Raw genomic sequence first — 14883 nt, 5'->3', positions numbered from 1 at the left:
AGTGAAACAGCGACATGGATGAGGCTTATCAGAGCTGTAATAAGGTCCCATGGAGTTAGTGTTATATATTTAATATTTATCGTAAGTTTTTTGTTACGGAGAACTGTGCTCGACGCGAACAAACAATAAACAAAAGCACGAGAGGGGACGACCAAACAGTACTAAACTAAAAACTAAATTTAACATTACACAGTGTGACGCAATGTGACGTAACATCACATAACGCAACATAGCATGACTCAATGCAATGTAGCGCAACACAACATGCAACACAACGTAACATGATGCGATGCAATGTAATGCAACGCAACATGACGTAATGCAATGTAGCACTGTGTATCATGACATAATGCAATATAACGCAACGCAACATGACACAATGCAATGTAACGCTACGTAACATGACACAATGCAATTTAACGCTGTGTCACATGACATAATGCAATGTAATGCAACGCACCATGACTCAAAGCAATGTAATGCTGTGTTACATGACATAATGCAATGTAATGCAACGCAACATGAGGCAATGTAATGTAACGCAACATGACATAATGCAATGTAATGCAACGCAACATGACGCAATGTAATGTAACGCAACATGACATAATGCAATGTAACACAACGCATCATGACGCAATGTAATGTAACGCTGTGTTACATGACCCAATGCAATGTAACGCTGTTACATGACATAATGCAATGTAACGCTGTGTTACATGACACAATGCAATGCAACGCTGTGTTACATGACACAATGCAATGTAACGCTGTGTTACATGACCCAATGCAATGTAACGCTGTTACATGACATAATGCAATGTAACGCTGTGTTACATGACATAATGCAATGCAACGCTGTGTTACATGACACAATGCAATGTAACGCTGTGTTACATTACCCAATGCAATGTAACGCTGTTACATGACATAATGCAATGTAACGGTGTGTTACATGACACAATGCAATGTAACGCTGTGTTACATTACATAATGCAATTTAATGCTGTGTTACATTACATAATGCAATGTAATGCAACATGACATGACGTAATGCAATGTAACGTAACATGACCATAATGAGATGTAACATAACGTAATGCATTGTATCACATCATGATTCAACATTACTTAATGTAGCGGAGTGTAATGTGATGTAATGTAATGCACCCTGATGCAACGTAATACATCATGATTCAACATGACATAATGTAGCGTTGCATAACGTGACATAATATAGTGTAGCATATCATAGCAATACCTTACATGACATAATACCCGATACCCAACATGATAACGTAACATAATAACGCAGTGTTGCGCAAGGTAGTGTTACGCAACATGACGTAACGCAACATTACGCATCATAACTCAACATTACATTGTAGCGTTGTGTTACATAACATAGTTACGCTAAATGATAAACACCTACCAAACATCACCAACTGTGCCCTGTTACTGAACGCCCAAACACTTGAGTTAATCTGATTGGATACAGTAATCTGAGTTAAATACACTTTAAAGAGTATTGCTTATTAAACTGTTTAGTTTGTTAGATTTGGATGTAATTGCATCATATACCATATATATATATATATATATATATATATATATATATATATATATATATATATATATATATATATATATATATATATTGTATATCATATACTGCTGCAATATGACAAATATATATATATATATACCGTATTTTTCGGACTATAAGGCGCACCGTATTATAAGACGCACTATCAAAGAACGCCTATTTTCTGCTATTTTTCCATACATAGGGCGCATCGCATTATAAGGCGCGTTAAGTGACACTAGAAAGGGTGCCTATATCAAAGTGAACAGGGGTGGCGCCATGTTTCCCTTCCCCCACCGGGGGTGGTCGCTTGCCGGTGGAGCGTCTCAGTATATATAAATCTAGCTCTTTCAAAGTCAAACGAGTGCTGGATATTAATCTACACAGATTCCTCTCCTGATTTATTTGTTTATTTGGGTGAGTAACGTGCTTCAGTTTATTTACAGTAAGCTTAGATTTCCAGATGTCCACTAAGGCTTGCTGCACCAGCGTTAGCATAGCTATCCGCTAGCACGCTAGCTAGTCACCTAAACTAGTAAAGTTAACCCAAACTTAAACGACAGCGTTACACTGAGTAATCCTGCGTGTTCTGGTAAGACAGTGAGATATTAGCTAGCGATTCGTCCCCCGTAGCTTGTTTTAACACGGTAAACAAGCAGATTACAGGCTGATAAAACTCACCTCTGAGAGAGTTAGCGCTTAGCATCTAGCTAATGCTAGCCAGGCAAAGCAGCACAGACTTACAGGCCGATAACTCACCTCTGAACGGTGAACGCTTAGCGATTAGCATCTAACTCTAATAATACTGCTCCAGCAGTATTAAAAGTGCTAAATTTAGAAAATACTGATCTCTGAACAGTGAAAAAGCTAGCTAGCTAAGCGGTTAGCATCTAGCTAATGCTATTGCTGCTCTGCACGGAGTGTGTGTTTACTGCTCCTTACAACCTGACGGGTAAAATTTAGATAATACTGATCTCTGAACAGTGAATAAGCTAGCTAATGCTATTGCTGCTCAGCCTCGGAGCTGCACGGCTCTGGACTCTGTATAGCACTGAAACTCTCTATAACGCTGCACGGAGTGTGTGTTTACTGCTCCTTACAACCTGACGAGTAAAATCCATACAAAAGGCGCACCGTATTATAAGACGCACTGTCAATTTTTGTGAAAATTAAAAGTTTTTAGGTGCGCCTTATAGTCCGAAAAATACGGTATATATATATATATATACATTACTGTCCCTCAAAACCTCATATCTTCAAAATAAATGTTTCAACTTTATAAGAAAAGAGAAGAACCTTAACTTTAATCAATGGAAGTCAGTGTAGAACTTGAGTCATTTTGGAGCATTTCTATTGGTCCATTTCAAGAGAAATAGGTCCAAGAGGTCCAATAGAAAAGGACCCTCTGGATTAGATGAATAAACATCAGCCTACTGGCAATAAAAGGTCATTTTTCTCGTAAGTAGAGACAGTTACTCCAACAAAAGAAACAAAAAGCTCTTTATTAGCCTTGATTTTGTCCCAATAATTTTGTCCAAACTGTGTTTTTTTATGATATTAATCTGACTTCCATTGAAAGTTGTGGAGATTTTGTTTTTCTTCTGTAAAGTTTGGATTTTTGAGATTTTGTGTAACAGTAATGTAATATATGGTGCTGTATAAATATATAATTGATTGATCTGACGTGATTGGGGGTTTTGGTCATGATATGTAATGTAATGATGTGATGATTTGTCACTTGTCAATCAAGTTGCGTGATATCTGATTCCGTAAAAAATTCTAATTAAAAATAATAAAAATAAAAAAGTAAATAAGTTTCCTATAGTTATATATAAAAAAAAAAATAAAAAGCAAAAACGTGAACATGAATATCGAGTGATGTGCTACAGTTCATGGTTCACAGTAGCAAAAACATAAAATAAAAAACTACTCAACGTTTCTCTTTTTTCTTTTTTGTGCTTCGTTGATGTTTTTAAGTGCCTTTCTGGCTTTTCCTCGAACTACCTACAACATACAACTTTATATTATTAGCTCAATAAATATCATCAGTGATAGTGCTTAGCAATCCAGAACTCGTTCTGTGTGAAAAGGTAATGCTTACAAAAAACAAACATTTAAAATATAAAATAAAAATAAAATTGAAAAAAATGATGAATAAAATTTTCTTAAAAGAAGTTTTGCAACTTTCTGCATTTGCTTGTTTTAAGTAAATTTAATTTCAGATAAATTTAAGTAACTTTAACTCGGTTTCAAGACTTAAATAGAGTTACACAGAGTAAATAAGTGAACTGAACTTCAGTCAATCCTTACTTTTAGTAAACTTTACTTCATTTATTTTTACTGAATCAATCCTTTCTTTTAGTAAACTTTACTTCATTTATTTTTACTGAATCAATCCTTTCTTTTAGTAAACTTTACTTCATTTATTTTTACTGAATCAATCCTTTCTTTTAGTAAACTTTACTTCATTTCTGCATACAATATTACCTAATTACAATTACTTAATTTATACAATATTACTCAAATAATTTATGATACATAATATATTATAATTCCTGAAATTTTAATATTTTTAGTTAAAACACACATATTACACTGTCAACACATGGATGGCATGTAATATATTCTTTATACTAGTAAACTAAAAGAATATATTACATGCCATACATGTGTAGAGACAGTGATACTTGGTCTGTTTCCAAAATAAATCTTTGAGATTATGTAAATATATGAATGTGATTTTTAACTAAAATTATATATATAATAATAATATTGTATAAATTAAGTAATTGTAATTAGGTAATATTGTATGCAGAAATGAAGTAAAGTTTACTAAAAGAAAGGATTGATTCAGTAAAAATAAATGAAGTAAAGTTACTAAAAGAAAGGATTGATTCAGTAAAATAAATGAAGTAAAGTTTACTAAAAGAAAGGATTGATTCAGTAAAAATAAATGAAGTAAAGTTTACTAAAAGAAAAGATTGATTCAGTAAAAATAAATGAAGTAAAGTTACTAAAAGAAAGAATTGATTCAGTAAAAATAAATGAAGTAAAGTTACTAAAAGAAAGGATTGATTCAGTAAAAGTAAATGAAGTAAAGTTTACTAAAAGAAAGGATTGATTCAGTAAAAATAAATGAAGTAAAGTTTACTAAAAGAAAGGATTGATTCAGTAAAAATAAATGGAGTAAAGTTTACTAAAAGAAAGGATTGATTCAGTAAAAATAAATGAAGTAAAGTTTACTAAAAGAAAGGATTGATTCAGTAAAAATAAATGGAGTAAAGTTTACTAAAAGAAAGGATTGAATCAGTAAAAATAAATGAAGTAAAGTTTACTAAAAGAAAGGATTGATTCAGTAAAAATAAATGAAGTAAAGTTTAATAAAAGAAAGGATTGATTCAGTAAAAATAAATGAAGTAAAGTTTACTAAAAGAAAGGATTGATTCAGTAAAAATAAATGAAGTAAAGTTTACTAAAAGAAAGGATTGATTCAGTAAAAATAAATGAAGTAAAGTTTACTAAAAGAAAGGATTGAATCAGTAAAAATAAATGAAGTAAAGTTTACTAAAAGAAAGGATTGATTCAGTAAAATAAATGAAGTAAAGTTTACTAAAAGAAAGGATTGATTCAGTAAAAATAAAGGAAGTAAAGTTTACTAAAAGAAAGGATTGACTGAAGTTCAGTTCACTTATTTACTCTGTGTAACTCTATTTAAGTCTTGAAACCGAGTTGAAGTTTCTTAAATTTATCTGAAATTAAATTTACTTACAAAAAAAAAGTAAATTTAAAGTAAATTTTACGCAGCCACTAAAGAAAACAATAATATAAAATAAAAAGTGTAATAAAATAAAAAGTAAAATTAAAAATCAAATTTCTCCATTAAAAAAGTCTCCATTAATACTACTTCTTCTTCGTCTGCTTCTATTTCAACATCGACAATGATAAAGACAATGATAAGCCACATCCAGAGAGCAGGAATTCATTCCTAAATTCCAAACCCCACCCCCTAAGTCCTAAACCCAACCCCCTATTCCTAAACCCGCCCCATTGTTTGTCATAAACCCCGCCGCCAACCAACCAATGCATGCATGCAATTTGGACACATGCAAGGGATACTTTCTTCTATCTTGGAATGACTGCTATGTATTTCGTAACGTATATCTTAGCAACCCCTGATAAACTGACGGCTGTAGTAAAACCAGACAAATTCTTCTTACAAAATATTAATAGCAGGTATTCTGTACACTTTTTAATATCTGAAAGTTATAAAGTATAAGTAGAGGCAAAAACCTATTTGAGCTATGTTCTTCTTAGAAATCGAAAAAAATTGCGTGACTCCTCTCGAGCTCCTCATTTCTCCTCCTTTCTCATCAGTTCTCCTCATTTCTCCTCATATTTCCTCAGTTCTCATCAGTTCTCCTCAGTTCCTGCGCTCCTTGTCCCCAGTATTGTGTGTGTTTTTGGGGGCGGGACGGAAAGGAGTGAGGGATCGGTATTGGCTAGTCCGTGAGGGGTCAATCAGATCTTCATCATCATCCTCAACATCATCATCTTCATCATGACCCATCCCTCACTCCTCTCCTCCTCCTCCTCCTCACTCCCCGTTACAGCAGGAGTTTCCCGTTCCGATGGATCTTTAAGATCTTCCCCAGTCTCTGTTTGGCCGTCGCCATACCTTTCTTTAGCCGTTTGGCTAAAAGACGAACAAACAGACGGAAAAACACATAAATATAAAGTTAATTTTGTTCCTATATTAGTAAATAAATAGTGAAATGATCTATCAGATTGTGAAGGAACACATATAAAATTAATCATGTAGTAACTTTAAAAAAAAAAAAAGACCTTCTAATTCAGCAGACCTGTAAAGCTAAGCTAAGTTACGTAAACACAACTGTAATTCTTAAACACTTTATTTTAAACTCAAACGAGTGCTGGATGTTAATCTACACAGATTTCTCTCCTGAAAACTGATTATTTGGAATTGTGAATAAGCTCAGATTTTTTCATGATGCACTGTTTCACTCATTTGACATAATTCGAGAACTTTTATCGTCCAATTGTTTGATGTGAGGTCAAAAAATGTGAAAAACATATCCACCCATTAATTACTCTGTAGGTAGAACAGAGTATAGATACTAGAGTTTAATAAAATACTTCTGTAGAAGTTAAAAAGTATCAACTCAAGCTTTTTACTTTTACTCTTTAAGTAAAAGTGTTTTAAAAAGTACTGGTTTCAAGACTTATACTTAAAGTATAAAAGTAAAAGTAATGTAAGGAGAAAAAAATAAAGCCATTAAAAATAAATGCTTAGGCCACGCCCACAGAGTTATATAGTGCAGTCCCCCCCTCCCCAAAACACATTTTACTAAAAGCTATAATGACTATAATGTTAAAATATTAAAATGTTAATGATGATAATATAATATAATTAGGGATTTTGCACTAGGCTCCTCCCTATTGTGTGCAGGTGTGATGTATCACAGTATAAACCAATAGGGAGTCGGAATGGGATATGTTTATACTTCTCTACATCCAATCACAATCAGATTCACTGATTGGATAAAGGAGAGATTTATCTGGATAGGGGTTTTATTTTATTGAACGATGAGAAGCTTTAATGTAAGGAGTAGTTAATTGTATGATAATTGTATTATAATTGTATGATAATTGTATGTTAATTGTATGATAACTGAATGTACCTTTGGCGTCTGCGGAGTTCCCGCGCTCCACCTTGGCTGGCTGGGCGGTGGTGTTGGTGTTGGTGGTGTTGGGGGTGTTGTTGGTGGGGGAGGAGGTGGAGGGGCGTTTCTGGTTGAGGAAGACTCCGGGAGCCATGGGCTGGCCGGCGGCCGGTTTGCCGGGTCCGGTGCTGTACTCGTGGTCGGCCGCGTTGCTTTCCGAGTCCAGGTTGGGTTCTGATGAACTGTTATCCTGAGAGTGTTTGAGAGGCTCCTCCACAACCATGGGCTTCTTCCTGGTGCTCTTCTTCTTCTTCTTAGTCTTCTGCTGCTCTTCCTGTGGAGGAGACGGAGAACTGAGCTCACGATTTGTGGTTAAAATTATGTAGTAAATGCAACAGTAAAAATAACTTTTTTTTTTAAACACCTCTAATTAAATAATAAAGGAAAGTCATTTAGTTTAGTCATTTAATATGTTCTTATTATATCACTATTTAGGACACGACAGGCCACTGTTGCCCTTTCTATTTGTTATAACTGCTTATTAATGGTTTATAATGAATTAATAACCATTAAATAAACTCAATTATCAACTATTTATGAACCATTTATAAAGAAGCCTCATTTTAAAGTGGTACTGAGGTAACCGTCATACACTTATACGTGGAAATGAACCCAACCGAACATTACGGTAACTGTAGATCAGTTGAACTGCAGAGTAATGGGATTCTCTTTAACTACTATATTTTTTGCACTATAAGGTGCACCTAAAATCCTTAAATTTTTCCAAAAATCATCAGAGCTCCTTATAATCCGGTGAGTCTTATGTACGAATTCTACCAGTCAGGGATTAAGGAGCAGTAAAGCTATTCCGATGAATTACAGGTTATAAGTTAGTTGGTGCTGCTAACCAGGGCATGCTAGCGCTGCTTACCGCGACTGGCTAATACAGTTAATCGCGGCTGGTTAAAACAGCTAACCGCGGCTGGCTAATACAGCTAACCGCGGCTGGCTAGAACAGCTAACCGCGGCTCGCTAAAACAGCTAACCGCGGCTGGCTAGTACAGCTATCCGCGGCTGGCTAGAACAGCTAACCGCGGCTGGCTAGAACAGCTAACCGCGGCTGGCTAAAACAGCTAACCGCGGCTGGCTAAAACAGCTAACCGCGGCTGGCTAAAACAGCTAACCGCGGCTGGCTAAAACAGCTAACCGCGGCTGGCTAAAACAGCTAACCGCGGCTGGCTAAAACAGCTAACCGCGGCTGGCTAAAACAGCTAACCGCGGCTGGCTAAAACAGCTAACCGCGGCTGGCTAGAACAGCTATCCGCGGCTGGCTAGTACAGCTAACCGCGGCTGGCTAGTAAAACAGCTAACCGCGGCTGGCTAGTAAAACAGCTAACCGCGGCTGGCTAGTAAAACAGCTAACCGCGGCTGGCTAGTAAAACAGCTAACCGCGGCTGGCTAGTAAAACAGCTAACCGCGGCTGGCTAGTAAAACAGCTAACCGCGGCTGGCTAGTAAAACAGCTAACCGCGGCTGGCTAAAACAGCTAACCGCGGCTGGCTAGAACAGCTAACCGCAGCTGGCTAGAACAGCTAACCGCGGCTGGCTAGTACAGCTAACCGCGGCTGGCTAAAACAGCTAACCGCGGCTGGCTAAAACAGCTAACCGCGGCTGGCTAAAACAGCTAACCGCGGCTGGCTAAAACAGCTAACCGCGGCTGGCTAGTACAGCTAACCGCGGCTGGCTAAAACAGCTATCCGCGGCTGGCTAAAACAGCTATCCGCGGCTGGCTAAAACAGCTATCCGCGGCTGGCTAAAACAGCTATCCGCGGCTGGCTAAAACAGCTAACCGCGGCTGGCTAAAACAGCTATCCGCGGCTGGCTAAAACAGCTATCCGCGGCTGGCTAAAACAGCTATCCGCGGCTGGCTAAAACAGCTATCCGCGGCTGGCTAAAACAGCTAACCGCGGCTGGCTAAAACAGCTATCCGCGGCTGGCTAAAACAGCTAACCGCGGCTGGCTAAAACAGCTAACCGCGGCTGGCTAGAACAGCTAACCGCGGCTGGCTAAAACAGCTAACTGTGGCTAGCACTCACCCTTGGACAAAATACGGTAAGTTTATGCATATTTCAGAAGAAACACTTTAAAGCAGCTCTGTAAGCAGGTTTCTGAGAGAGCTGAGTGATTTAATGGTGTAAAATGTGATGAACCTGGTGAGATAGTTTAGCGGCGGCGGCGGCGAGTCCCGTCTCTATAGATGCGACTCGCGCTCCCTCTCGCGCCGGCCTCTCGTGTCGCGGTACTGATGGTCCCACTCGTGCTGCAGAACATAAACAGAGTTATATTTAAAGCATATATCTTACTGCTTATATATTTCAGACCACAGTGGCTGTAAACCATCAGGCAACAGGTTTACATTTAGGTTTTAGTTTTGGTCATAAGTGGCTGTTAATGTAAGAAGAAGATGTAGGGAAACATCTTTTCAATTTAACATTGGAAAGACATTGTATTTTATATAAAAATAAAAAAGGTTTTACAATAAAACCCAAGAATGTAGCTAAATATATTTGATAGAAACCAACAGCAGTTTGACATCAAGCTCTAACATTATACAGATGTTGGGATTTTAGGGGTGGGCGATATGATCCTAAAATAATATCACAATATTTCATGGTATTTTCGCAATATCGATACTCTTGGCGATATGACAAAACACTGAATTAAAAAAATATAAATATATTTCAAGAATACGCTACTGCAACAAAATGAAAATTACATTTTAAATTATATGGCACACCCCTAAATGAGATATTAAAAAAATATATAACAGAAGTCAGTGATCCAGAATTATTAGTCATGATACTAATAATAGTGCACTCCAGATATCTCTATATATCCAGAATTAAAGTAAAATAAATGATACTGAACAGATATAATCTATAGTCTATAGTAGATAAATAATGGGAAATGAGAACAGGGTGAATTTTTCTTATGATAAAAACAGTAAAAAAAAAAAAAATAAATTAATAAATTTAAAAAAAAAGTAGCACCCGGATGTGATAATTAGGGGTGAGTGATATGGCACCATATTTTATAGGGTATAATATTGAATATTGTTCACGATATTCAAAAATATATATAGCGTACAATACGATTTGCCACACCCCTACCCCACCATACCTCACAACGTTTAGGGTCCTTTTAGTGATATTAAGGCGAGCAATCAGCCACGTGCAGATTGATTTTTATGGTGTGTCAGTGTGTCTTTGCTATCATAACCACAGGAAAAGTAAGCATTGTACAGCTCGGAACACAACACAAAAGTCATGTACTGGTTGATGGTTTATTTTGGGCGTAACGTAAAATAAACCAATCAGAGTGTCTCTTGTTCATCATTCTCTTTAAGAGTAGAACCAGGTGAGCTCTGACTTTTTTTTTTTTTTTGCTATTTTAACGGTGCAGCTACCTGGACGTGTTCAACAAACTCTTCTCAGCAGAGGAAACTGAGCTGCTGGTTCATGCTGCATGCAATGTGAATTGTGAATTGTGAATTTGCATTAGCATTAGCGCTACGTGCTTCTCTCTTGTACCCACAAACACATCTCTCGGTGCAGCTGTGCAGCTATAGCTGCAAAAAAACAGCAAAAGCAAACCACCTGTCCTTTTTTCACCTCCTGGACCTGAGCATGAACTACAGAGCAGCTGTTTACTCTCCACTCCAGCAAAAGATGCTCCACATATGAGCTGCTAACTCATCCATTTCCCTTTATAAAGCTACGAGTCTCTCCTCTCTCTAATATGAGGGTTTTTGTTGTTGGTGAAGAAGGAGGCGTTTATACAGGTATCAATGTGCAGCATGTGAGACGATTCAGGGACAGATTCGTTCACATTACACACAGATACAGATCACTTACATTTACAGTGAATGTGAACAGACAAGATAGACAAATCTGATTTAAATGTATTTTTAAAAGCTTTTGGGTTGTATATCTTTATTTACTGTATTGAGTACCTGTTGGACTGTACGGAGTGTCGTCTGAGTTTTTCCTTTTCTTCGATCGCGATTTAAAAATGGGGTTATCCTCTTCCGACTCCAGCGAGGGGTAAACTGGAACAAACACGACCAATCAGAACAAGATTTACAACACAAAACAACACTGAAACAGCGGAGTGAAGATAATGAATAAACAAAAGCATTTTTTTAATAACAATAATAAACATCCATACAATACTGTACAAACGTATAAACTACAGACAATATTTCTCCCAAATTCCAAATAAAAATATTGTTATTTAGAGCATTTATTTGCAAAAAATGAGAAATTTTAGCATGTTAATAATTAGCCTGCTGGCTAATTTTAGCATATACTATAGCTAATAATTAGCCAGCAAGCTCATTTTAGCATGTACTGTAGCTAAATTTAGCATATACTGTAGCTTACATTTTAGCATGCAAATAATTAGCCAGCTAGTTCATTTTAGCATGTACTGTAGCTAATAATTAGCCAGCAAGCTCATTTTAGCATGTACTGTAGCTAAATTTAGCATATACTGTAGCTTACATTTTAGCATGCAAATAATTAGCCAGCTAGTTCATTTTAGCATGTACTGTAGCTAATAATTAGCCAGCTAGTTCATTTTAGCATGTACTGTAGCTAATAATTAGCTAGCTAGCTCATTTTAGCATGTACTGTAGCTAATAATTAGCTAGCTAGCTCATTTTAGCATGTACTTTAGCTAATAATTAGATAGCTAGCTCATTATCATGTACTTTAGCTAATAATTAGCCAGTTAACTCATTTAGCATGTACTTTAGCTAATAATTAGCCAGCTTGCTCATTTTAGCATGTACTGTAGCTAATAATTAGCCAGCTAGCTCATTTTACCATGTAATTTAGCTAATAATTAGCCAGCTAACTTATTTAGCATGTACTTTAGCTACTAATTAGCCAGCTAGCTCATTTTAGCATGTACTGTAGCTAATAATTAGCCAGCTAGCTCATTTTATCATGTACTTTAGCTAATAAGTAGCCAGCTAACTCATTTAGCATGTACTTTAGCTAATAATTAGTCCGCTAGCTCATTTTAGCATGTACTGTAGCTAATAATTAGCCAGCTAGCTCATGTTATCATGTATTTTAGCTAATAAGTAGCCAGCTAACTCATTTAGCATGTACTTTAGCTAATAATTAGTCCGCTAGCTCATTTTAGTATGTACTTTAGCTAATAATTAGTACCCTAGCTCCTTTAAGCATGTAATTTAGCTAATAATTAGCAAGCTAGCTCATTTTAATATGTACTTTAGCTAATAATTAGTACGCTAGCTCCTTTAAGCATGTAATTTAGCTAATAATTAGCAAGCTAGCTCATTTTAGCATGTTCTGTAGCTACATTTCTCTCAAATTCCAAATAATAATATTCTCATTTAGAGCATTTATTTACAGAAAATGAGAAATGACTGAAATAACAAAAAAAGATGCAGAACTTTCAGACCTCAAATAATGCAAAGAAAACAAGTTCATATTCATAAACATATTTAGAAGTAATACTAATGTTTAAGAGTTCAGAAAATGTACAGCTCAGGAAAAAACAATAAGAGAGCACTTAAAAATGATGAGTTTTTTATTTTATTTTACCAAATTGAAAGCTGAACTGCTTGAATTTTTGCACCAGGAGTAAAGCAGCATAAAGTTATCCAAAAGCAGTGTGTAAGACTGGTGGAGGAGAACATGATGCCAAGATGCATGAAATTAAAACCAAATCTGAACTCTTAAAACTTTATGTATATAAACTTTTTTTTTTGCATTATTTGAGGTCTGAAAGCTCTGCTTTTTTTTAAATTTAGACATTTCTCATTTTCTGGAAATAAATGCTCTAAATGAGAATATTTTTAGGTTTTTGGGGGAATTTGGGAGAAATGTATATATATCTAATGCTCATCTCCACATGCATATTTACACTCTATAAACTGTAGAATTAGGAATTTTCTGATGGTGCAGCGGCTCAGAGTTGGACAGATGTGATGCAGCTGTTTGGTCTCGAGCTGCACCTTCAGTCTTTGATCTTCAGCATTATGGAGAACATGCAATTTCCAACAATTATCTCGACCCAAAAAACCCCAGTGTTTACAGTAGAGAAGAATTCCCGCCTGATAAAACACTGGAGTAGCATGATCTGGATGGCGAGTGTGCGTGCTGCTAATGAGTGATTAGGGTATCAGATCAAAAAGCATTTAAAACAACAGTTTAAAAAGCAGGATAATGGATTATTAACATGCTACTAATGGTCCTGCTGTTTTTGGACGGGGTTCACAAGCGGAGCACAGCTGAAAAAGTACTTCACTGGAACTGAACTCAAAGAGAGGATTCTGGAAGCTCTTCCATGCGGAATAAACAGAATGCCCCTCACTTTTCACCAAATTAGAACCTCCCACTTCAAATCAAAAGGCAATCACTGTTTTAATTTGACTCCATTAAACTGTTTTTTCCAAAAAATGCTCTTTATTTCGAGATAAGAGAGTCGTAGCACGACAGCATTCCCCCTAAAACACCTGATTCAGCTCCTAAAAGCTAACAAGCTAATAATTAGCTGCTAATCTAAATCAATTATCAATCAATAATTAGCGTATTGAAGTTCATTAAATTCTTTAGTTTAGCACTGGAGAAGATACTAGATAAATGCAGCAAAAGCAATGGATGTAAGACTTATGTTCACATCTCAATATGTCAGTATGTCAGGATTTTGACTCATCTTTTAAAGTTAAAACTAATTTTAATGATTTTATATGTATTCCTTAAGTAGTTGTCTTGTTGCACAACCCAACACTTCCTAAGATATATAAATATGAGTTGAGCACTGCTGAACTTCAACTTAATGTTCCTCTAAAGATCATAAAACATTTCTGATGCAGCAAAGTAGCCACAAACCATGATGCTCCCTCCACCATGCTTTACAGTTGCTTGTGTTTTTTTTCCCCTGAACTATACTGTATATATTGTGTGATGTATAATGCGACAAAAAGAAATGAAAGAAATTAACATGAACTATAACACATAATTAGCCAGCTAGCTAATATTAGCATGAACTACAGCAAAAAATCAGCTAAATAACATTAGCATGTACGGTAGTTAAGAAAAAAGAGAGCTGGGTAACATTTGCATGTATTAAAGTAGGAAATAAATAGGGAAAACAATTTTAAATATTAGCATGTACTGTACCCGCAAAAAAAAGCCAGCTTGCTAATGTTGCATGAACTATAGCAGACAATTAAGCATCAAGCTAACTAGCTGCAAGCTACTGTTCCTGCAAATCAGCCAGATAGCTAACATTAGCAAAAAGCTACAGCAGAAAATGTTAACATGAACTATAGCCCATAATTAGTCTGCTAGCAAGCAAATTTTAGCATGTATTGTTGCTAACAATCAGCCAACAAGCTAATTTAGCATGTACTGCAGTTAGAAATTAGCCAGCAAGCTAATTTTAGCATGTACTGTAGCAGCAAAGTAGCCAGCTAGCTCATTTTAACATGTACTGTAGCTAATGATTAGCCAGCAAGATCATTTTAGCCTGTACTCTAGCTGAAAATAAAGAGCAGGCTAACATTAGCATGTTCTAACAT

At 36.0% G+C, this 14883-nt stretch overlaps 1 protein-coding gene across 3 annotated transcripts in view; it reads right to left on the bottom strand.

Annotated features, from left to right (window-relative positions):
* Window positions 1-5302: 5302 nt before the first annotated feature.
* Window positions 5303-14883, bottom strand: part of phf2 (PHD finger protein 2) — a 56223-nt gene continuing 46642 nt past the window's right edge. For all 3 annotated transcript variants that reach the window (XM_022682460.2, XM_022682462.2, XM_022682461.2), the window contains exons 19-22: window positions 11278-11373; window positions 9476-9585; window positions 7285-7600; window positions 5303-6278 (exon numbers count right to left, since the gene is read on the bottom strand). In XM_022682460.2, coding sequence (XP_022538181.2) covers window positions 6190-6278; window positions 7285-7600; window positions 9476-9585; window positions 11278-11373 — 611 coding nt within the window. In that variant the 3' untranslated portion in view covers window positions 5303-6189. The remainder of the gene's footprint in view (window positions 6279-7284; window positions 7601-9475; window positions 9586-11277; window positions 11374-14883) is intronic.

The sequence above is a fragment of the Astyanax mexicanus genome, chromosome 24, assembly GCF_023375975.1.
Source record: "Astyanax mexicanus isolate ESR-SI-001 chromosome 24, AstMex3_surface, whole genome shotgun sequence".
Lineage (NCBI taxonomy): Eukaryota > Metazoa > Chordata > Actinopteri > Characiformes > Acestrorhamphidae > Astyanax > Astyanax mexicanus.
This window is presented reverse-complemented; position numbering and strand designations above follow the sequence as displayed.